Source organism: Mustela putorius, unplaced genomic scaffold (assembly GCF_011764305.1).
Source record: "Mustela putorius furo isolate JIRA1106 unplaced genomic scaffold, ASM1176430v1.1 tig00000095_pilon_pilon_pilon, whole genome shotgun sequence".
NCBI classification, from domain to species: Eukaryota; Metazoa; Chordata; class Mammalia; order Carnivora; family Mustelidae; genus Mustela; species Mustela putorius.
Genome location: NW_025421280.1, coordinates 35,351,488 through 35,376,420, shown reverse-complemented (window position 1 = coordinate 35,376,420; position 24,933 = coordinate 35,351,488). Strand labels below are relative to the sequence as shown.

The window sequence follows — 24,933 nt, the reverse complement described above, 5'->3', positions numbered from 1 at the left end:
ACTTAAGTGCTCAAACCGTCAGATTACTACCTGTGTCTTTTTTTTTTTCTTTTACTTAAAATTGTTTTATCATGGTGAATTATATATAGCGTAAAATTTACCATCTAAACCAGTTAAGTGTACAGCTCACTGGTGTTCAGCACACTCACACTGTCGTGCAACTACCCCCACCATCCGTCTCCAGAACTTTCCATCTCCCCAGACTGAGACTCTGTCTCCATGAAGCATGGATTCCCCACCCCTCCCCCACCTCATCCCTCCCACCATCTACCTTCTGCCTCTGTGGATGGGGCTTCTTTGGGGACCTCCTGGGAGTGGGGTCCTGCAGTATCTGTCCTTCTGTGTCTGGCTTCTGTCACCAAGCATAATGTCCCTAGGTTCATCCATATTATAGCAGGTGTCAGAATGTCCTTCCTTTTTAGAATTGAATAATACTCCTGTGTGTGCATGTTTTTGTGTGTTTACTTATACATTTATATTTATATCTGTCTAATCGCATGTGGTTTATCTATTCAACCAATTTTTAGTTCTCTTATTTTTTTTTAGATTTAAAAATTTTTAAATTTTTTAAAAAGATTTTATTTATTTATGTGACAGACAGAGATCACAAGTAGGCGGGGGGGGGGGGGGGGAGGGGGCAGGCTCCCTGCTGAGCAGAGAGCCCTATGCAAGGCTCCATCCCCAGACCCTGGCATTGTGACCTGAGCCAAAGGCAGAGGCTTTAACACATTGAGCTACCCAGGTACCCCTTCAGCATTTTTTTTTTTTTTTTTTTTTTTTAAAGATTTTATTTATTTATTTATTTGACAGAGAGAGATCACAAGTAGATGGAGAGGCAGGCAGGGAGAGAGAGAGAGGGAAGCAGGCTCCCCGCTGAGCAGAGAGCCCGATGCGGGACTCGATCCCAGGACCCTGAGATCATGACCTGAGCCGAAGGCAGCGGCTTAACCCACTGAGCCACCCAGGCGCCCTTTCAGCCGATTTTTTTGAAAAGCGTATTATACATGCAATTGTCAACCCTCTTAAAGAGGTGCACCAGCTAAAGTAAGGTCCTTCTGCGCCTCCCCTATCCCCAGAGGCAATCACTCCTCCGAGTTTCATGTTCACCCCAGAGAGGAATTGTATGCACATGTGTGTGGACGCTGCTCACGTCTGCCTGGCCCTGTTTTTGAATGAATACACTCTCCTAACTGCTCTGTGCCTTGGCTTTCTACCTTAATGGCATTTCTTGGAAGTCTTCTGCATCTTTTTCTTTTGTGGCCCCGTCATTTGGAAGGGACTTGTCCGGTCGGCAAGCGGTGGACATTTCCAACCCTTTGTTGTTAGAAACAGCAAAGCAAGTCGGCTGTCCTTGTACTTGAAATGGCACAGAGTTTTTTTCGAGGTGGTGCCTTCCGGAGTGCCGAGGACATCCTAGCTCTTGCTCTTGAACTGAAGGAGGGTGGGTAAAGTAGTATTCGAAGAGGGGGTGATGCAGAACGTTCTGTATTTGAGCTTGTAGGTTATTCACACGTTATTTTTATCCTCAAACCCACATGGATCTTTTATGGGGTAAAACATAACTTTTATAGACTGGATCTTGACACTTGCATACATTGAAGAGCAGAAGCTAGAGGTTTCAGGTAAATGTCTGGTTCCTTTGGGCTGTCAGGGGGGAGGTGTGAGTTATATAGTCATTGCTCCCTGCACAGTGTACTTGCAGCAACTGAGTCCTCATTATTACTTAGGTGATGCCCGGGCACAGGTGGGTTTGCGGGCACCCCCAGGTGTGGGCCGTTTTACCCTCAGTGCTCCGCCTGGTCTCACCTGTCCCTGAGGTTGTACCCTTAACCTTGCTTGCATGCTCCATTGGAAGATTCCAGCGCAGACACGATGGCGAACAGTAGAACCCCATAAACCGGGTTTGCTTCGGTGCAGTCCTGTTGCTGAGGAACACTGGGCAAGCTGCACTCAGAAAACCGCAGCTGAACCCAGCCGCAGGGGCTTCCACGCACTCGTGCTCGTGCCTCTGGCATCAGCTGGCTCCTCCAGGCCCTCACGGGTGGCAGGTGGCATCAGCCCCACGCTCAGCCAGTCACCTACGAGGCCTCAGTCTTGCTGCCTCCAGGCTTAGGGCTGGCCCCATGCTCACTGTGGCTGGGCAGAGAGCTCCCACCCTGGACATGTGAGGACGTTCTTAAAAGCAGGAGCCACTGTTTTATAGCTTTTACTCTTTGCTGGCTGCTGGTGTGGGACAGTGGATAAAAAACAGAGGGTCCAGCTCTCATGCAGCCTATTCTCAGTGGGCCTGGTATTTAGGAAACACGTCCACAGACCGGTGGACAAGGTAATTTTGGGTTCCCGATAAGTCCTAGGAAGGAATGATGTCCGGGTGACAAGGCCGGCCAGGGTGAGTGGGGGCTTCATTAGGTAGAGAGGTCGGAGAGCCCCTTCGCGGGGAAGCTGCTGTGGGAGGCACTGGGGAGCAAAGCGGCTTCTAGGTGGTTGGAACTGCATGTGCAAAGGCCCTGGTGTGACCTGGTGATTTTTTTTTTTTTTTTAAAGGAATTGATTTGTATTGCCTGGGCTTTCAGTGCCACAAGTGAGGCCCAGAGTGAACCGTAGAGCAACTCTGCGAATCGGGTGGCCCGGGTGATCTTCCATTTTACAAGAGGGGGAATGGGCTCCGAGAGGTCAAGATGCTTGCCTGGGAGCCTGGAGTTGGCAGGTGGCAGGTGGCAGACTCCACCTTGGACCTGATTCTCTGCCCCGAGCTTCTGGCCACCGGCATGCATACCCTGAGTTGATGGCCATGTGGGGCTTAAGGACAGCCCTGCCTCCCACCCCTCCATCAGACCATCTCTGTTGGCTCAGTAGCTGCGTCCTCCTCCCGTCCCAGGAGGGGTCTCTAGCTCTGGCTTTTGTGGGCCAGCACTTATCTTGGCTACTTCCCACCCCTTTTGCCCTAGAGCTGTGGCCGTTGGTTTCTCACACATGTGACAGTTGTTCTCGGAAGCTAGTCAAGGTTATGATGCCGTGTGTGTGTGTGTGTGTGTGTGTGTGTGTGTGTGTGTGAGAGAGAGAGAGAGAGAGAGAGAGAGAGAGAGAGAGACACCCCATTTTCCTAATGCAGAGTTTCTATTTGGGTACCTGCTGTTTAATTCTTCTTCTTCTTATTTTTTGGTTGCTAAGGAAAAATGCATTAATTTTTATCTTTGCATCCTGTGGAACTCTTTGTGAATAATGGGCAGCCCGGGGTAAGGGCTGCCAAGGAACAGATAGGAAGGAAATTTGGTGGGTTGGGGGGGGATGTGTGTTTGAGAACCAAGGTGCACCTTTGATCTTCAAATGCCTCGGAGGGAATCTCCAAGTGAGCTGGGAGTGAGAGCGAGGGGTGTGCCCAGGAAGGTCAAAGCCGCACGCAGGCAGGTCTGGCCGGTGGCTCATAGGGCATGGGCACGGTGACATCTCAGAGGGGTGGCTGTCCGTGCCTGAGAGCAGTTCCAAGAAGTGGAGGTCTATGAGCCAAGTGTGAGGTGTTTTCCTGGGGGTGTGAGGGGCAGGTCTTCACCAGAAGTCTGCTTGCAAGTCCACCCTCTCCCTGCCCCCTCTCTCCCCTCCCCCCATTCTCAGCCAGGCCAGGGAGGCCTAGCAGGGGGAGCCGTGTCTCCATTGAGACTGTGGGTTTGTTTCTCTGCAGGAGGATTTCCTTCCCCAGCCTTTCTCAGTGTCCGTGTCTCTGTGTGTGTGTGAGAGAGAGAAGGGACGCAGTTATGCATCTTGCTTTGGGTCTTACTCATTTCAAGTTTAAGCCCAAAGTCATTCAAGGCCCAAATTCCCAACCTTTCCCAGCATTCCATAATCACAGGCCTCGGGCAGGAATGTGCCCCAGAGCCCTCCAATTATGGTTTCCTTAGGAGGCTATTAAATCTCGATTTCTGAGAGGAAAATTGGGCATTCTCTGTTTTCCCTTTTAGTCTCCAGTGTTCTGCTACTGTGGGTGAGCTCTTCTAGAAGCTTCCAAGTGGTTTCAAAGGCTGTTTAGGTACCATAGGGAAGTGTGGTTAGTTTATGACGTTCTTGGGCTATAGAAAGAGCTCGTCATGGGTTCCATTGAGATCCCTGGATAATCATGTTGGCTCTTTCCTTTGGGGGAAGAAGTGAGTGTGGGGTTGATGGGAACGTGAAGAGACTGGATTTGGATCCGAAAGGACCCACAGAAGTGCCTGGCGAGGACCTTCCTGTGCTGGACATGGGGGACCTGGGGAGCATGGACAGCCCCAGTGTTTTCTGCCTTGGTCACCTGCGTGGCCTTGGGCTACCTAGCACAGGGCATGGCAATGTTTGCACTGAGGGAACCGAATGGACACAGTAATGGGTGGAGCACAGTGACAGGCTGGGTTTCCAGGGTCAGCCATCCGTGCAGGGTCACCAGCGATCCCAAATCTCCGGCTGCCTCCCCTCCTCCACCCTTGCTCCATACTTAGCAGATTGAGAGTGAATGCACAAAAGTAAGGATGAACACACTTTCCCCGAGAATACTTTGGGGAGAGGGACATGACGGTTTCTTGGGGCATATTTTAGATTTGGTCATTTAATCCATCCAATGCCTCCCAGCCAGTGCTTTGTAGGAGGTCCACTATTTTGCAGAGGAATCAGGGCTGACAGATGAGATGCCCGGTGTTGTTGCTGGTGCTAAGGACACCTGTGAACCCCTTTCTTGGGCTCTGCAAGGGGCTGGATGCTGTGCAGGGCACGTTTCATGCATCATCCTGTCTGGTCCTCAGGCTTGCCCAAGCTGCTGTTACTCTTCCCATGTATACCCACAGGGAAACTGAGGCACAGAACGCCAAATCCTGTGACCAGGAGATAGCATGCCTCCCCTCAAAAAAAAAACCCCAGGTCGGCCTGAAGTCATAATTCTTCGTGCTCCATATTGGGGTGCTTTGAAGCTGCGGATCCCAGGGCTGACGAGGAAGCCTCCAGAGAGCAGATTTGGACAATGCAGAATTTCTCCCCCTCCTGTTCGTGATACAGCCCCAGTTCCAGTGCTGGTGGCTGAGGGTCTGGGATGCATGGGCGACTCTGAACAGCAGCTTGATTGCATGGTGAAGACGGGGAGGGAAGCCGTGGGGACTAAGGCAAGGCAGAGGAGTCCGCCAGAAGAGGGCATTTAGCTCTCTGGCTGTTCAGGGCAAGAAGGAAAGACTATAGGGTTCACGGGAATAACCCTCTGAGGAAATTGACAGCCCCTTGTGAACTGCGTGGAGTATCAGCATCGTCGGTAACTGAATGTTCTTGGTAGGTCACTAAATGTTCCCGGGCTCCCGAGCTGTTCTGTCTGTCTCCCCGAGAGGTGTGTGGAGCTGTGTCTGTTCTGTTCACCACCTTGTGTCCAGAGCTTAGCATGGTGCATGCGGCTCTGGGGGAGCACAGATCTGTGCACCGAGGGGACCCAAAGGAGGATGGTGGGAAGACTGGCAACACAATGTGTCTTGCTACCTAGTGAACTTTTAAATTAAGAAACGAGGAGTTCACAGGCAGGCAGCCTGCCTGTGAAGGTCAAAGGGGTTTCTAGGGCATCTCCACGGTGCAGAGAACAATCCACCTGTGACTAAATACTGGCTGGCGAGCGAGGGCATGGGTGTTGTTGGTCTTGGTGGGGAAGCAGTTTCTCCATGGTCGTAGCGTGCGTGCAAAAGAGCCCGGTAAGCTTTCTCATCAGGAGAGAAGGTGACTTCTTTACGGTGTTGAGAAACTACGCATCTTTTTAAGATGATGCCTGGCCTCCAGGCTGATGGGAAGGCATTTCTGCAGCTCTGTTTTCCTTCATGTACTTTCCCCAAGTGTTTGCCTGGACTTGGCAGCGTAAACAGAGGCGGAGCCGGGAAGTGGCAGGTGTCTGGGCTGTTTGCTCAGGTAGATGAAGGGCTACAGACAGGGTCTCGAGAGTTAGTAAGTGAGGATCCAGTGGCAAAGGGGTAAAGCCATTCTTTTCTCTGGCTGAAATAAACATGGGCAGGACATGGGTTTTCCCCTAAATCAGAGAACTCCATTTCTTTTTTTTTTCCCCTAATAGAACAGCAGTGTCCGAGGTAGACACACTTTCACGTCCCAAGAACAGCCACGGGGCTCTCGGCACGGAGATGACACAACGGAGCTTCTGGTCTTTGCTAGACAGAAAATAAAGCAGCCAAAACTGGCTTTAGGAACCAGCTCAATAAGGAAATAAGCTGAAAGTTTCCCTCTTTGGTCACAATGGAATTTGAACTAGGTGTCTTCTTTCTTCAAAGTAAACTTGATCCTACTTCGTGGTGTGTCTCTGCAGAAATGTAGTATGCTCTGCGGTTGACTTTTGTCCTTGAGAAATTGAGGAGATTTTCTTCATTCCTTGTCACTGTGTCTAAACTCTGTTAGCTCATGTGTGTAGAAGCTTCTAGGAAACTGGCTTCTGTTGACCTGCGTACATTCAAGACCACCGTGTACTTTGTTATTGAAAAGCCATCAGTCAGTCATGTGAGCGAGCGGACCTTTTTATGGTTGAGATTGTCCCCAGGGAAACCCTCCTCGCAATTCAGACCTTGCACGGTGACGGATTTCAAACTCTGACATTCCCCATTTCTACTTCCTTGTTCCCATGGAGGCTGCAGTTCTCACTGTCTCTGCCTCGCCCCACTAGAAAATGGTCATACCTAATTCCAAAAATGACACACAGCACTCGACCATGTGTATAGATAGCGACAGAGAAAAATATGCAAAGAGTTCATGGCAAAAGGCATTAATTATTAGGGAGTGAAAGAGAGGTTTTGCATTGTGTAAAGGGACAATCTTTAGTGAGGGCCCACAAGCATAGTATCAGACTTCAGAGAGGAAATTGGAAGAAATACCAGAAGAATTGAGAAACCCTTGGGGAACCTCAAACATAGTCTCGATCATGGAGATAAACCTCAATTAGGCAACAAGGAGTTTGGATACGATGTTTAATAAGATCATGGTAACAGAGGAGACTGAACTTTGTACTCTACAAATGATACACATTTGAAAGTACTCTTGGAATATTTAGAAAAATTAATCATCTGTTAAATCTCAAAAAAAAAAAAAAAAAAAAAGGAGCCCCAACACAGTCCAAAAAACACTAGCCCTAATCTTTTGCTGCAAAACGTTAAGTGGAAATTAATTTTTAAAAGCTTAACTGAACAGACATGCGAGACAAACTGTTACCATGTGATGAGGAAAAACAAAACAGAGCTCTTAACTTTGGTTAGGGAAGAGCTCAGTACTGTAAGGACAGACTCTTCAGAAGGCAGTAGAGTAGATGCAGAGACATATTCAGGGCCATAAGCGATCACCCACAGAAATCACAAAAATGACACAACAAATAATAGAACAGTTCTTTCCAGGAAGAAGGAAATGATGAATTAACAGGGACTAACTGATTTAGAAAACAAATAGAACTGACAAACTCAAGAGCTGGGTCTTTTAGAGCTATAATGCCCAATAAGGTAGCCACTGGCCACAGGAAAATTAATTGATTTGCAGTCACGTTGCCCAGATTTCCAGCGCTCAGTAGCTATAAGTGGCTAGTGAATTTGGACAGCACAGATACAGAACTTTTCTATCAATGCAGAAAGTATATAAGACAGTGCTGTTTTCCAAAGGACTTCTGAAATAATGTAACTAAGGGGGGAAAAAGGGGGTGGGAGGACAAATATTGTAGAATTAAGAATGAAAAGAGAAATGTAAAACCCAGTAAAAATTAGAGACAGCTCTGGTAATACTTTTGGGAATCTTACTGAAATAATTTCACTTAGTGTTTTAAGTGCTTATTTTATTAGACTGATCAGGACCTTGTGGAAGAAATTAAGGCTGTGATTTTGCCCCCAAGAGCAGCTATGCCTGAATCTCATAAATTGCCATTGTGAATTTCCAAATAGCCTTTAAAATTTACCTTGGCTCAAGAAGCCAAAAATCTGAGTAGGGGAAACAGCTTTTAAAAAGTGACCCTTAGAGTCCCTGCCTAACACATGTATGTGTTACGTATACAAATCAAGAAAACTTGAAAAATATCCACGACAAACAAACAGGGGTCCTTACACCTTGCAAGAGTGGGTTTTAGGACCAGGCTGGGGTGGACTGAGGAGGGACTTAGCAGATGTTGTGGACTCCACATGTCAAACCCAGGTCAGGGAAGTCTGAGCACCCAGCTTCTTTGTCCGTCTTTTGTCTTAAGATTCCGCAGCCGCCCAAGTTGGAAACTGGGGAACCATCTGGGAGAGAAGTCCCAAAGGCTCCACCTCCCTAGTGGTGTCCCAAGGCAGCCTCTTCCTTCCTGTCCCTTCTGCTCTTGGCTTCCTCAGCCGTCCACCAGAGAGCTAGAAAATTGTCCCAGACATGGGTCTGATGGTGTCTTTTCTAGTCGAAGCCCTTCTTTGGTTCTTCCTGGGGTGCAGAGTCCAAGCCCCGAGGCTCCCTAACTTCCCCGTCTGCCCTGACCTCCCCTGCCTCCTTCCCCTGTACTCTGCCCTTCATCAACTCTGAACTGTTCATAGTTGCCTAAAGGCAGCTTCCGATGATTCATGCATTTGCACACACTATCCCTCCCCCATGGGGTAAAGCCAGTCACCTGATCCCCCACCTTTTTTTCCCCTCCATGAGCTTTATTGTGTACCTACTGTGTGCATGGCTCTACGGCTCAGCATAAGACAGGCGAGGTCCTCCTTCCTTTCACAGGGCATATCAGGAGAGGAGAGACAGTGTCTCCATTCATTTCTGCGTACCAGTGCCAAGAAGGGGCGAGATCCAGGTGGGCCACAGTGGGGAGCAGGTAAATAAAACCCAGAGAACTCCATGATGCCACACTCAGCCCCATTCTCCTTGGGAGACCTGGGTTTGAGTTTTGGAGGAGCGGTTTGCTAGCTGAGTTGGCCTCAGCAAAGCTGTCTTTCTGTGCCTCAGAAGGAGATCATTGTTTTGAGTAGTAGGATTAATACCTTCCTAACTGATGTGGGTTGACCGTCCTATTCTGCAGGAGGAATGTACATTTTTAAACTATTCTTGGTGGGAGATGGTTAGAGATAATGCCCGTTCACTGCCTCGGTTTACTGAAATTGCAAATACACGCCGAGCACACAGGTCTGACGTTTTCAGATCTACAGGGAACACTGGCTGGAGGGCACCTCAAAAGTAGCCTGTAGATTTTCTTAAAAGTGTAATTTATGAGTATGGTCCTTGGTTTTCTGGGTGAGTGATGGGTGCAAGTCCTGGGGATAGGGTCTGAGAGAGCTGTGCCTCCAATTTGGGGAATTTTGCTGTGTGACCCTGGAGAGCCGCTCCCCCTCTCTGGGCCCCCAGCGAGTGAAGCCTGGGGCCAGGGCGCCCCTCGGCCATCCCAGGCCCTGCCACGCGGTGACCCGATCTCCTCCCGGGCACACGTCCAGCTCGCGAGCGGCCCAAGTGGTGCAGTGGCTGCTTGGGGCGGCCCTTACACTTGGCTTCGTCTTTTCTTGAACTTTCCCCAAAGTTCCATTCTGTGCAGGCCCGTCCTGCAGGGTCTGCATCCTCGGGAGGGCCCCCCACCCCCCAGCGCGGACTGCCTGGCGGCGGTCACGGCTGGAGCACCAGTCGGGCCGACCGAGCCCCGCGCGCCTGGGGGCGGGGCCAGAGCTCCGGCAACACGCCCGTCTATTGGCTGAGCGCGAGGGCGGCGCTGCGGCCACCGCCATCACCTGGCCCAGATTCCACGGAGCGGACTGCACCTCGGGCTTTGTGCAGCGCGCGGTTGCCGCTGGCTCGAGGGGGGCGGGGCCTCGTCCGCTTTCGGCCCGCCCGTTAGGAACTATACACACGCAGATACCTGTCACCGACCAATCCTGAGGCTGCTTTAACGGGGAGCACCCCTCCCATTCCCCCCCCCCCCCGCTTTTCTGGCCTGCGCGCACCGTATGTCTTCTAAGAGCTTCGCAACTCGATTCCAAATGCATCTGGAAAGCCTATCAGTTCGCGCGCGTGGGGGCGGCATTGTCAGGGAACCGAAGGGGGAGCTTCCCTGCTTCAAGGACACGCGTCCTTGCGGTTGTCGCTTGTCGCGGATCGCCGACTGGAAAGGGCGTCTGTTGACCGCCGAGCCGTCAGAAGTTTGCCCCCGGCCTCCTCCCCACCATAAAAACACCAAGGGGAGGAATTCCCCGAGTCAGTGCTGCCCTAGCTCGGGGGCTCGGGGGCTGGGCGGGGTGCTGGGGGCTCGAACCTCAGCCGCCCGGGACCCAGGGCGGGCGTGGGGGAGAAGGTCTGTGAACGGAAACCGAGTAAATGACTCTACAGAGTTTATAAAATTCACACTTTCAGGGAGAGCCACGGGGCCCTGTGGAGAATGTGTCTGCAAGCCCATGACGCAACTGTTCCGTTTGGAAATTTCTGGAAAGCAGTAATTTTGGGAATAATAAATCTTGAGGTTCCCCCCCCCCCCCCAACTACAGGCTTTGGAAAGAAATGTAACAAAATGTTATTAACATATGTTGTACTCTGGAAACATAGTGGCTTCTTTCCTTTGGCTTTGTTTTGCTTTTTACCATATAGCTTCTTAATTAAGGAACACCAAACCGATTTCAACTTTAAAAAAAGGCAAAGTGGGAATAAAAAAGGTGGCTGTCTTTTTCTAAGCATGTCGTTTACAGTGCAGCCCTGTGCTAGTCTTTCCCACTATTCTAACCTTTAAACCTTACTTTGGATTTATTTTCACCTTTTTGTTTTGATGTAGTTTTCAGGTTTACAGAAGAGTTGCAAGAATTGTATCCAGATTCATTGTTTACATCTTACTGGACTTATTTCTAAAGCATTTATTTACACGTATTATATACATATATTTGGTTTTTTTCTTGAGTCTTTTGAGAGTCAGTTGTAGGCGTACTGGGCCTCAACTGGTAACTTTTTAGTGGCTTTCTAAGGACAAGAAAATTACCTTGCATGGTGGCAGTGCAGTGAGCAGAATCAGAAGTTAACACTGAGGCAATATTTTAATCCACGAGCTTGTGTATAAATCTTATCCCAGGAGCCAGTGTTGTCCTCATCAGTACTATATTTTCCTGGCCCTCTTTTCGATCTAAGACCACACTTCTTACTTAGTTGTTTTGACTGTCGGTTTTGTAATAAGGCAAAAATGATCGAAGAGACTATTGTATAAGCTCGCGGTGATGTCAGGCGGCTCTTACATAGTTGTACTGGGGTAGTTGGGGTAGAATTGTATGGCTAATCAATAGTATTTTTTAATTGTCTACCAGGGGCTTTTAAAATACATATTTTCAAATAGATGTCAGTTTTTAAAAGGGTATTATACATACATAGCAAAAACCAAAAAAAAACCCTACCAAATTTGCTGATATGTAAGGGTATCCTACATACTGTCTGCTCCAAGCTCATTCCCTTCCCCAGTTTTGGGGCACATTTCTTGTGTCCCTTTCAGAGGGACGTATGTCTCATTTGTCCGTTTCTCTCCCCTCCCATCATTCCCATTTAAAGATAATAATTTCTGTACAGCAGAATCTGCCCTCTTTTGGTGTAAAGTTCTGCGAGTTTTGACTGATACGTACATTCACATAACCACCACCTTTGTCAAGATACGGAATGGTTCCATCATCCCCTGCCCCCACCCCCCCGCCCAGATCCTCTAGACCCTTTTACAGCCCCTCCTCAGTTCCAGCCCAGGGATGTGTCCACTGCCCGGACAGTTTTGGCTTTTCCAAGATATCATGTAAATGGAATCATTTAAAGCACATAAGACTGGCTTCTTGCACTCAGGACAAAGTGTTTGAAATTCATCCACATTTTGTGGTTGTTAACACTTAGGTGACTGCTCAGTGGGGTTCCTTGTGTGCAGGTATAATGTTTATCCATTCTCCACTCCGGGGACAATTGGATTGTTTCCTGTGTTGGGTGATTATGAATGTAGCCACTATAAACATTTAAGTACAGGTTTTTGTATGAACACCCGTGACTTATTTGTTTTCCATGTCACCTGAGTAAACCCCTAGGCTGTGTGGTAAGGACAAGAAGGGCATGTTTAACTTTATAAGAAACGACCAAACTTTTCTAAACCAGCTGCCGTGCTCTGCCTTTCCCGCTGTTTGGGTCTTTCCTTTCTCTACAAAGGACTTCTGTTCTGTAGACATTGCCCTGCCTCTTGCTTGTTTCACTTAATTGCTACCTTGGAAATGATTCCAACATCAGCGTGCATGGAGCTACATTCTTTTTTTGCAGCTGCAGAATATTCCACGCCTCGATCCCCCGTAATTTATTCACCTGGACCTCTAGGTTGTTTCCAGTCCTTTGCTGTTATAAACCCAGCGGGTAATGTCCTGTAGGGTGAAGATGACCCTTGTCCAGATATCTGTGTACACAGAGTCTCTCTTGTCTGCAGGGTGATTCCTAGTAGAAGACCTAGTGGGTCAAGTTGCATTTCCCTCCTTTGCCCCCTCTTCTTAAGTAATTTCTGGAGATCTCCCTCTAGGGGAGGCATCATTGGGGGCGGGGAGCATCACACTTACTCCAGAGGGTCCAACCAGAGGATTCGGACATAGCTGCCACCCCCCTACCCCCAGACTCCATGGAGTTCAATTATCAATCTTCTCAACAGGGCATAATGGGAAAGCCTTTTGAGGTCAAGTTTCAGGAAGGTTGTGGCTGCTTCTGCTAGTGTAACTGAAGGCCAGGGGCTTGGGAACCTTTAGGGAGAAGAGAGAGGGAATTGGGGCCAGCAGTCCAAAGTAGCTTGTGGGGGAGAGAGAGAGGGATGGACGAGGGACTTGTGTGTTTGGAAGAGGAAGGACTGGTGCGTGTTGTCTCTGGAAGGTCTGGGTGGGTGGATGTTTCTTACACAGCTTGCACTTGTCCCGGGAAAGTGAGCAGCCCCTGGACTGCTTGGCAGTTTCTCAAAGAGACTGCCATTGTCTTTGGCAGAAACAGCCTGGGCGGTGGCCCTTTGAGCGTGAGCTTCTGGGACTGCGTCTAGGTCTGGGACTCGGTCAGTGTCTGTGAGAGGGGCCAGTGGAGGAGCCCGGGAAGAGGAAAGCCCTCCATCTGGTCCTTTTCATCTTGCAGAACCTGTGGTTTTCATTATTCCTCCCGGGGAGGGGTGGGGGCCCGTGGCTGGCCCAGTGGCATTTCTATTAAATAAGATGAAGTACTTGGAAACAGAATGGGAGACACCCGGAGGTGGCTTATCATGATCAGAGCATAGTCTGCAAAAGTTAAAAACACAACTTTTACGTAAAAGGAAAAAAAAAAAAAGCCAGCAAAAGAACACTCATCAACACATTTCTTTTAACTCTTTAGTAAGGGGACCCGCAGGATGGCAAAGCCAAAGGGTTTGCTGTCACTGAATCAGGATTGCAAAGTTCGATACAGGGCTGTTTAATGCCGTCTGGGGCCACAACACTGCCATTTCTGGGAGGTTGTGTCTTCTGGTGGATAAAAATCATTTACAGTGTGTCCATCTATGAGATGACATCGGACTCCCTGGGAATCTAGGCGCTGGTAGGAATAGTAACTCGATCCCGGGTATGTTTCCCTGAGCAGGGACTGGCCAGCCATCCAGCCCCTTGCCTGCTTCTCTTAAAGTTTTATCAGGCACAGCCGCACCTGTGTGTATGCACACGTGCACGTATCTTCTTTGGGGCTGCTTTGTGACCCTTCGCAGAAAAAGCTGGCCAGGGGCTCTGCTGGGGAATGAGATGACTCTTAGGTGGGCTCCAGCATAAAATTGGAAACTCCTGTTGTCAGCTTCCAGGCCCTGTATGCAAGTGTTGAGTATTTTTTCTTGGCATTGTCTAGGCCGGAAGGCTTATGTGTTTGGGAAGTTTTTGTTGGGTCTTTGCTATTGCTACTTTTGAACTCAAGGGCTGACCCTCAGACACAGCTCCAGCCCAGGAAATAGAGCCCTTCCTGTTCTCACATAAGCCTTCCCAGAGGGTCGGGTCTTTGTGGGTCCTAAATAATTGTCTGCCTTAAATATTGCTTCCTGCCATTGAGCCTCCACCCTTGGTCCCTGCAGACCGATCATTCATAACAACGACGATCATAATAACAGGACCAGTAGTAGCCAACTTAGAGCAAACCTGCACCTTGATCAAAGAATCCTGTGCTGGGGCGCCTGCATGGTGGTTGAGCATTGGGCTCTTGATCTTGGCTCATGTCTTAAATCTCAGGGTTGCAAGTTTGAGCCCCACGTTGGGCTCCCTGCTAGGCGCCAGTTTGCCTAATTAAAAAAAAAAAAAAAAAAAAAAAAAAAAAAGCAGAACAAACAACCTCCCCCCTACCTCCCAAGAATCCAGTGCTTTATCTGCATCATCTTGTTGAGTTAGGAGACATTAAGGGACCATTATCTCCATTTTACAAACCAAAAAACTGAGGCTGTTGCTTCTTTAAGGAAATCTTTATGGTGTGCCTGTTGAGTGGTGGGTGCCGCGTTGCCCAAGCTGAGGGCAGATCGCTTCTTCCTTGATGCGTGGACCCTGTGGATGGCCACAGTGATTCTTTATGTCTGGAATAATCATATTCAGAGCCCAGAGATCTAGGGGTTTGCTTTGGCCCTGCTGCTTCTCAAAAGGCCTGTGGTCCTGCTTCTGTGAAATACGTCCTTATGCATCTGCTCCTCTACTCCTTACTCCCAACCCTGCTGGAGTCTTCTTTGGAATTAAGTGAGAATCTAATGGCCTCTATGTAATCCCTAAAAAACCTACACAGACCTTCTCCCATCACCTACCTTGCTCCTCTTATAGCTGCTTTGTTCTGTCTGGGTCCATGGCGTAAAAAATCAGAATATGCTCCATGCACAGATGCTCCAGGTTTTGCATTTGTGTGTAGATTTTCATGGTATTTGTGGAGCACCTGTAACTGGGAGTTGGATTGTGGGTGCATCCTTGAGCCAGTGGCTAAAAATGGGGTACTTGGACGTACTCCAGAGTCATTCCTTTTCCTCCTCTCTAATCAGAGGTGTCCCTACGAAACTCCAGCTGGTACTGGTGCACGCCCCGTCTTAGGAGTGGGTGTCCTAGGAGCTGGTGCTGTGAATGGTGCAGACACAGCCTGTCCTCCAGCCTTCCCTCTAAACAGATGGTCAACAAACAGCCAGAGTAATTTTTGAGAATGATAAATACTATAGGAAAAATGTAATCAGATAATGTGTTAGAACATGATTGAGCTGGGGGGCAGTGACTTCCAGTGGGGAGGTCAGGGAAGGTCTTTCTAAGGTGCTGGGACCTGAAGGACAAGAAGGAGCCAGTCATGGGAGGACAGTGGGGAGGGCACTCCCGCCAGCTGGAACAGCAGATGCAAAGGTCCTGAGGTAGAAGTGTGTGTATGTGTGTCATGTGAGCAGCAGTGGGGGGTGGGATTGGGGAGCAGGAAGAAGACCCAGATGGCTGCTGCCTGGGGCTGGGAGAAGGACTCCAAGAGGCTAGACCACAAGAGACCTCTGGGCCTTGTTAAGGAGTTTACTCTCATTCTCTAATCCTCTGGTGTCCAATGCAAGAACCAGTAGCTACGAGTGGCTGGTGAAATTAAAACTGGAATACAAAGAAAGGTTCAGTTCCTCAGGAAAAATTGCAACCGTTGTGTCCTCTTGGTGGGAAAGTAAAATGGCGCAGCCACTGTGGAGAACAGTATGGCGGCTCCTCAAAAAATTAAAAAGAGAATTACCATCTGATTTGATAGTTCTGCTTGGGTGTACACGTGGAAGAATTGAAAGCTGGGTCTTGAAGGTCTTCATGTATCCATGGTCTTAACGGCATTATTCGCCATGCCGTAGAGGTGAAAGCAAGGCACTTGCCAGTTGGTGGATAAATGAATAAATAAAATGTGGCATATACACACCGTCGAATGCTATTCAGCCTTAAAAAGGAAAGAAATTCAGACACCTGCTACAGCACGGATGGATCTTGAAGACCTTATACTCTGTGAAACAAACCAGTAACAAAAAGACCAATAGTACATCGTTTCACTCCCAGGAGGTCCCCAGACTGGATGGTGGGAGCCAGACATTGGGTGGGTCTTGGGGAGTCAGTGTTTTTTTTTTTTTTTTTTGTGTGTGTGTGTATGTGTGTGTGTTTAAAGATTTTATTTATTTATTTGACAAACAGAGATCACAAGTAGGCAGAGAGGCAGGCAGAGAGAGGAGGGGGAATCAGGGTCCCCGCTGAGCAGAGAGTCTGATGCAGGACTCGGTACCAGGACCCTGAGACCATGATCTGAGCTGAAGACAGAGGCTTTAACCCGCTGAGCCATCCAGGTGCCCGGGGAGTCAGTGTTTTAAGAGAGACAGAGTTTCGGTCTGGGAAGATGTGAAAGTTCTGGAGATGGGTGGTGGGGATGGGTGCGGGACAGTGTGAGTATACTTTATACCGCTGAGCTGTGCCCTTAAAAATGGCTAAGATGGTCAATTTTATGCTTCGTGTATTTTGCCACGATTAAAAAAAATTAGTTCCTCATTGCATTAACCACACACAAGAGCCACAGGGGAGAAGTGGCTGCTGTGTTGGACAGCGCAGCTGGAGAACGGTCCTGTCCTCGGAGCAAGTCCATCAGGCAGCGCTGCTCCTGTGTGAATGTGGCTCCAGGCGCCCCTTCTGTTTCCTAGAGCCAGTTTTGGGGGCCCAAAGTTGGTGCAGCAAAGCGCCTGAGGGCTTGGGGTCAGTAGCACCCCCAGCTTCCGGGCTATGTTTCAAGCCGTGGTTTCAGCCATGCAGAGCGCATGAGAGAAGAAACTCCCAGAACGGGCAGTGCCACGGCCAAGGTCTGTCCGGCCTCAGGGAAGCCATTTGTCCATGGACAGATTTGCTGACAGCCTGGACAGGGAGGCCTGATGCTGAGGGACCGAAATCAAGGGGTGATCAGGAAGGGATGAGTAGTGAGACGTGGGGAAAAAGGGGATGGGTCACAAGCTGTTGCCGGAACTCGGGGCAGAGTCCAGCATTTGGTGGACAGTTCATTGCGGGGGACCAGAAACTCCCCTAGCCACGAGATCAAAGGGAAGCCTCTGGTGTCCCCATCGGCGGGACCTTCTGTTTTTTTCCTGTTCGTTATCTCCTTCAGGTTGCAGCAGACACGTCCCCTCCCCTCACTTCCAGCCCCGTGCTGTGTGGCTTATATGATTGCGCCAGTTTAAGTAATGAACCTGCCTCCTCCATTGGACCCTGTGTTCCGGAAGGAGGGGCTGTGGCCACCTTGTTCCTTGTTCCTTGGCTGAAGCCAAGATCGGGGCAATCAGATGTCTGTTGAAGTGACAAATGACGTTAGGGTAACTTGCTTCACCTTCTCATACCATGGTTTCCCCATCTGTAACGCGGAGGCAGTGGCCCTAACACTATCTGTGTACACGGATACCGCAGAAGCCCGCTAGAACAAGCTTGCGAGACCTGACTGTCGGGTTTTCAGGGCATTTGTCAACCAGCTATTAAAGAAGCGTTATGAAATGTACATGATACAGACTTACCGTGAACAAATCACCTTAAAAACAAAAGCAATAAATACTCAGAACTCACCGCTTCTGATCGCCTCGTACGTTTTTCGATTAGGCTCTTGGGTTATTTGCTACTATTGTAGCCATCTGGTGGAGAGGCTGCTGAAGGCTGGGCTGCTCCGTGTCTCTCATCAGCTCCCCGTTGAGCAGCATTTTGTTGGTAGCTTTGGATGGCCCGAGGAGGGGGTGTTTACACCACGGCGATGTGCAGGAGCCATGAGTCAGAGACTGTCTGCCTGCCTCCCCAGAGTGGTCTTACACAGTTGCGAGCACACCGCTGGCAGGGGGTAGTGGGGCTGACTTGGGTTAACAGTCACGCCTGGCGTGGAGCGAGTACGGTAGAAGGGAGACCGTTGCTGGTTTTCTTTTGCCGGCCATCGCTGACTGGCTGTCTCCTCTCTCCCTCCAGTCTGTCCCACCATCTGCAAGTCGCACGGCTGCACCTCGGAGGGCCTCTGCTGCCACAGCGAGTGCTTAGGCAATTGCTCCGAGCCCGATGACCCCACCAAGTGCGTGGCCTGTCGCAACTTCTACCTGGACGGCAGGTGCGTGGAGACCTGCCCGCCCCCGTACTATCACTTCCAGGACTGGCGCTGCGTGAACTTCAGCTTTTGCCAGGACCTGCACAACAAATGCAAGAACTCCCGGAGGCAGGGCTGCCACCAGTACGTCATTCACAACAACAAGTGCATCCCCGAGTGCCCCTCTGGTTACACGATGAATTCCAGCAAGTGAGTCCGGGGTGCAGCTTCTGGGAGGGTGGGGGGAGGCACGGAGGGGGCGGGCGGCATCTGCTAAAACTGTGTGAAAAACTAGAGCTAACTGGCATCGAGCGAGGAGGCGGCTGCCGAGTAGTGATCTGCTTGGGTCTGTCGGAGGCCGTCTCTGCCTCCTGGTTTGGTCCTGGCCTTTGGAACAGGGAGTCGACGAGAGAGTGAGTATTTTCCCATCTTCTGCACCATTTTTTTTTTTTCCTGCAAAGTTTTTTCTGTGCTTAGCTTGGGGGAGCAGAAGACAGAAAGGCAGGAGTTCTTGCCCCCCCCCCTCCTTTGCATGTACAGGACTTTGCCTAGCTAAGTTACAGCTGAGGGCAGAGCTGAGTTTTTTAGGTTTTCTGCCTGCTGGAGCCACTTAGTATGGGGAGATTAGCCTGGAGCACAGGGAGGAAGAGATTCCGGAGTGTTCCAGACTCTTCCCAGGACTTTGGTGCACTTTTGAAGGACAGCACCGTCCAGCCATTCCCTAGTGTTCGGGTGAGGAATACGGTGTGAGTCAGATTTCCTACACACATCACAGGCTTTTTGTTCACGTTGTTAAGCTTTTTAGATGAGCTATTTCGATGTCTCAGGGCTGTAACCAAGTTTGAAAAAATCTGTTTCCTGGTTTTTGTGTTGAGGGTTTGGGGAAAAAAAAAAAAAGCAACCCACCCCACGAAACAACAACAACAACAAAAAAAAACAAATCAGAAACAGACGCACGTCAAGGGGCCTTGAGCTGATCTGCTTACGTAAAAAAATCTTCCTCTGCGGACTTGAGAATTAGCCAAGCGAACGTGTTCTGGTGGGAAATTTTATTTCCCCGGGTAGAGTGGGTGGGAAGGAAAACAATCTTTATTTCGGTTCCTATGAGCCTCTCTCTGAGTGTTTGTGAAACCTGCAAGTACAACATGTTTTGTTTTACTTGTTTTTGATAAAACCTATCAAGTGGCTTTGTTGACCAAAAATAGGCTTCTATAAATCACCTTTGCATGCCAGACAGAGCCTTTTTTTTTTTTTTCCTTTTCCTGGCTAGTTTTATCAGTCAGGTTGGGAAAATGACCATATTCCTTTTGATTCATTTCTGTTTTTTGTTTTTTCTCCATGTTTGAAATAAAACATGGATATTAACGTCTTCCGGCGAGATGTTTGTTTAAAAGACACTGGCTTTAAATAAAAGGTATTTTTTTTCCCCCTTGACCGTAACTGAGACCTGAGATGGAGAGGAGATTTCTTTGATGTGCTTGCTTGATGGGACAGCAGCCCCCCGAACCCAAACCCCGGGAAGCGGGCAGCCCGTCCTGTGATGTCTGGGACCTTTACTGAGGGAAGAAAGGCAAAGTGAGGAATGCCAGTTAGAACTTGCCATAGCAATATTTCACTTTGTTGGTTAAAAAAAAAAAACAAAAAAAAAAAAAAAAACCCCAAAACCCCCCCAAAACAAACACTAGCTTTTCCTTCCAAAGCTTTTCTTCCAGAGCTTTTATTTGCTGAAAGACTTTAGTGCTCTCATTTTCTAATGTGGTTTGATACCAAATAGAACCAGATAGGTTTATCTGGGAAATGGTTTCTGATGGTTTTGGAACAGAGGTCTAGGAAGCCATGTGATTTCGTTAGAAAGCTTCACTATCTGGGGTGACTTAGGTTCCTGGTGGGCGCACCGGGGTGCTCTTTCCTGGAATGAGGAGGGCTTGCTCTGTGGGATGAATGTTAGAGTGTGGTGGGGGTGGGGCATCCCTCACCCCCCCCCCACCCCTGACCACCGAATGATCTTCGCCTGCCATACAGCTCCCAGCTGAAAAGCCCGTTCCCTATATTTGACTGCCCCGTCTGAATGAACGTGCAGCCACTCCTTGGCACATCGCACAGTTTTCACTCTTTTCCCAGCATTTACTGCTAATTGCTGTCTTAAGTGCCTTCGCCGCCTGACTGTAGGTTTCACAGTGTATCGGTGAGCTCTGTCTGTGTAACAGACCTCCCAACACTTAGTGACTCGAGACAACACTCATTTCTGATTTGTAATGATTTCCGGGGTTGACCGGTGGTTTGTCCAGCCTGCGCTGCACCGAGCCTCTCCTATCTCGACTGGGCGGCCGAGGCCTCTCCCCGTGTGGTTTCTTAGCCCAGCAGCCAGCCCGAGGGCCTGCCCCAGTGTGCACGTACTTTTCCCCTCTGCTTTAAATTTGTTAACGTCCCATTGGCCAAAGCAAGTCACGTGGGCAAGCCCAGATTCTCTGAATGGGGAGTACCCGCACTTCTTGTCGGGATGGGCTGCAGACAACTTGTGGCCTTGTCATCTCCCACGGGGAAAGTAGATCGCCTGTTTCCTTCACTCATATATGCCTGCGGCTTAGGATGGGCGCTGGCAAAGGGCCAGATAGTAAATATTTTCAGCTCTGAGGGCCATATGGCCTCTGTTGCAGCTATGCAGCTCAGCCCCTATAGGGCAAGAGAACCATAGATGAAACGTCAACCAGTGGGCGCGGCCGGGCTCCTGCGTAATGCTATTTACAAAGACAGGTGGCTGGCCAGATCTGGCCTGCAGGGCCATCGTTGGCCGATCCCTGGCCTAGAGTATCACCTGTCACCTTACAGGTGCTCTGGGAGTTATTTGCAGAATCAACAAAAGAACCCAAACATTGGGTCCCTGTTCCATTTCCGCGCCAGCTGTTCTAATGTAAGCCGGGTGTCTGGGGGGCAGTTCGGACCCCAGCCACCCAGAGTGAGCATCGGGCTGTGCCCTCCACAGTCCAGTGCTCGCTCCAGATGCCAGCATGCTTCGGAGTACCTGGGCCACCCACGCTTCTCCTCGGCTGGCTATACATGTAGGGGTTCTCACATATCCTTTTCAGGTTCAGTAATTTGCTAGAACAGGTCACAGTACTTAAAAAAAAAAAAATCCCATACCATTCTGTCAGTCCCGAGCCCGTTGATGGTAGCACCCTTGGTTAGGGACGCGGGCAGGGGTCGGCCAGGAGGTACACGTCGCTCATGGAGAGCTCCAGACGTTTCTCCATCAGTGCCCCTGTTTATCGCTGGGCCGGCCCTTGTGGTTCTTCCTATGATCACTTGACGCACTTCAGCAAAGACTATCTGGGAACTTAGAGAAACGAGGGCGATGACTCATGAGTCCTCACCAGAGGGCACACGGAGCCTCGGGGGCCACACAGCGAGGTCACGGGGAAGGAGAGAGAGAGAGAGAGAACCTGCAGCTCTGCCTTTGCTAGGACCCGAGGGCGGGTGTCCACGGTTTTGTGGGTTCGCCCTTTCCTGGTGAATTTAAAGCATAAGAAGAGGAATTGGAGTGGGAGGGAGACGTGGGGTCCCTCGGGCAGTCAACCATCTAGGCCCCCAGAGCTTTCTCAAAGAGGGGGCTTCGGGGGCGGGGCAGCCGAGTTCCATATCTGGCCTGTGGCTCAGGGCCGGGTCTTCCTGCTGACGGAACGTTGATTCCAGCGGGACGTTGAGAATCAGAGCTGGTCAGTGTCAGGCACTGACCCTGCACACATTCCCAAGTACAGCTTCATCCTTAATTACCGCGGAGATGCCCAGCTCTGCCCCGTGGAAACTTCACAGAGCCAGTGTCCAGAATTTCCTCTGGGCTCTCATTACAGAGCTGTGACCTGGGGACTTCTTGACCATGTGATTGAACGCTCGTTTTCAGTGACTGAAAAACCCACAGATTGGATCCTACCTTTGGTCTTCTGGGTGACCGGACCCCATCCTGCAGCTACACAGGGACCCCCCCCACCCCACGCTGTCCCCTCGGTAGCATAACAAAGGGGCTCCCACCTCTCAGGGAATGCCAAGGGCCTTTGAAGCTCTGTGCCAGGACCTAGGACTGCTGTCACCAAGGTCATTCTGAAGAATCGGATATGCCAGGGGTGTGTGACTGACAACAGTAGCAGCAGTGATACCGCTAGTGAAAAGTGATCATCAGAGCAAGGACTGGTGATTCTTGTTCTGTACGTGCCACGTGGTTTAGACGGTTTCTCCCCCTGGGAAGTTTGATAAAACCCTCTCTGGACTGACTTGGGTGCGTGCCCACCACCTCTGAATCCCTGGGGATGGGTGGAAGGTGGTGTCCAGCCTGGCCTGGATCCTGTAGTCTTGCCTGGACCTTGGAGTGCTGTGCTAGCCAAGAACCCACCCCCTTCAAGGACCACTGGCTATGGTCAGCAGAGCCAGAGGCTGCGCCCGTCAGACACTGTCCTGTGCCAGGCTGTGTTACAGGTGTGGGCACATCGTACCCCATGCAACAGTAAGCACCTGGTCTCCTTGGGAGCAGCGGCCGCAGTTCTGCCCTGTGGGGGCAGCCCCACCATGGTACGGGGCAGTGGAAATCCTCCGAAAGGCCCATCAGCTTGGAACAGTTCCCATCACGTGATAACACCCAAGTCTCATCCCTTCGGTGTGATGGCATGAGTCCTGCCTCTTCGGGGTAGAACAGGATCCTCCTGGGGGTGCAGAGTGAATCCCATTACTTTGGGGTATGTGGGACCCTCGTTGTTTTAGGGGAGAAGTGTGAGTCCCCTGCCTTCGTGGTAAAGCTGTAGGACTTGCAGGCATGGAGGATGGTACACACCTGCCCCTTTATGCGGTGGTTCTTACTGGGGGTGATTTGTCCCACTGTCGGCAGAAGGGACGACGTTTGGAGACATTTTTGGCTGGCATGGAGTGGGGGAGGCCCAGGGGGGCTCCTCACAACCTTCCAGCGCCAGGACACACTCACCACAAAGAATTTCTCCTGCCCCGCATGTCAGCAATGCTGTGGTTGAAATGCCCAGCCTTAGGGTAACAGCGTAAGTCCTGTCCCTTGGGCCCGGTGCAGTCCTGGCATGTGGGGTCCTGGGTGCCCTGACCCCCTCTCTCTACTCTGTCCTCAGCCTGATGTGCACTCCATGCCTGGGCCCCTGTCCCAAGGTCTGCCACATCCTGGAAGGCGAGAAGACCATTGACTCGGTGACGTCTGCCCAGGAGCTTCGAGGCTGCACGGTGGTCAACGGAAGCCTCATCATCAACATCCGAGGGGGCAGTGAGTGCTCTGGGGGCGGGGGGCTGCCCTGGGGGTGAGGACCTACCTTCCCAGCTGCACAACGGGGGAGGAGTTTGAGGAGTTGGCTTCCAGACCCGAAATTCAAATTGGTGGCTCAGTCCTGGCCCCGCCCACCCAGAGATTCTAGTTTTCCAAGTTGGGAATTGGCATTCTGACTTGGGAATTTGCATTTGTAATGAGTAGGCCACGTGCCCTGTGGCAGGTCTGTGGGCTGTGTTTCCAGAAATGTGGTTGCAGGCAAAAAAAAGCATCCTTTTGTTTATATTTTCAGCAAGCATTTATTGAATGCAGACTCCCAGGGAACAAAGCAAAGCAAAGCCCCCCACGATGGGTCCTACAAATCAATACATCAGTGTATGACGTAAACTTGGGGTGGTCCCCACCATGGAGGGAAGTGAGGCAGGGAAATGGGGGGGGCAGGTGGTCTCTGCCACTGTAGAACTTGAGAACGAAGGGGCGTGGCTCTTTTCCAGTTAAACGTTATTGTTATTTACAAAACGGACTGGAATTTCGGCCACTGGGCTTCCTGTCGTTTGCCAGCCTCTGAGATTGAGAATAAAGGGGTCTGCTGTTTTTGAGGGGGATTCTGCTCTGAAGTGGGATGCCTTGAGCTGGAGATGAATCAAACCAAGCAGATCTATGAGAGAATGATACTCTGGACAAAGGAGGAAGCCAGTGCAAAGGTCCTGAGGCAGAAGGATGCCTAGCTTGTTTAAGGGCATACAAGGTAAAGGATGAGGAAAAAATGCGCTGGTCACTTATATAGAGACTTGCAGACCCTGCGGTAAAGGCTTTGATTAGTATTCTAAGTTTGATACATTTTGAGCAGGGCGTGTTGAAGTCACTTGCAACCTCTAGGCTGACTCCTCCCTATGAGTGATTATGGGAAGATTAAAATACTTCTGTAGAAGCTCACGGGGTCTTCTCCCCTTTCCTTAGACAACCTGGCAGCTGAGCTGGAGGCCAACCTCGGACTCATTGAGGAAATTTCTGGGTATCTGAAAATCCGGAGATCCTACGCTCTTGTGTCACTTTCCTTTTTCCGGAAGTTACGGCTGATTCGAGGAGAGACCTTGGAAATCGGGTATGTGGCCTGGTTCTGTGTGCGGTCCGGGTGCTTGCGAGGAGGTTCATAAGTTAAAGTGAAGGAGGGGTTTCTGCCAAAACACGGAAACACCTGTGTCGTGGACGGACAGATGGATAAAGATGGGGCCCGTACATGCAGTGGAATATCACTCAGCTATAAAAAGGAAGGAAATCCTGCCATTTGCAGCAACGTGTATGGACCTTGAGGATGTTACTATGAGTGAAATAAGTCAGAGAAAGACAAATGCTGTAGGATCTCAGTTGCATGAGGAATCTAAAAACAAAACCACAAAAGCAAGCTTGGAGACACAGAGAGTCGATTGGTGTTGCCAGAAGCAGGGGTAGGGAGCAGGAGGAGACCTTCCCCGGGGGTCCGAGGGGTCGGACTTCCAGTCATAAAAATAAGCAAGTCCTGGGGTGTAATTAATGTACTCATCGTGACCATTGTTAACAATACTGTATTCTACATTTACACGTTGCTAAGAGCGTAAATCTTATTTTTTAAAAAAGATTTAATTCATTTATTGGACAGAGAGCACCAGCAAGGG

General features: G+C 50.0%; 1 protein-coding gene across 4 annotated transcripts in view; it reads left to right on the top strand.

The window, feature by feature from the left end:
- Positions 1-24,933, top strand: part of INSR (insulin receptor) — a 127,656-nt gene that overhangs the window by 60,976 nt on the left and 41,747 nt on the right. For all 4 annotated transcript variants that reach the window (XM_045084535.1, XM_045084549.1, XM_045084543.1 and 1 more), the window contains exons 3-5: positions 17,898-18,219; positions 23,130-23,278; positions 24,239-24,383. In XM_045084535.1, coding sequence (XP_044940470.1) covers positions 17,898-18,219; positions 23,130-23,278; positions 24,239-24,383 — 616 coding nt within the window. The remainder of the gene's footprint in view (positions 1-17,897; positions 18,220-23,129; positions 23,279-24,238; positions 24,384-24,933) is intronic.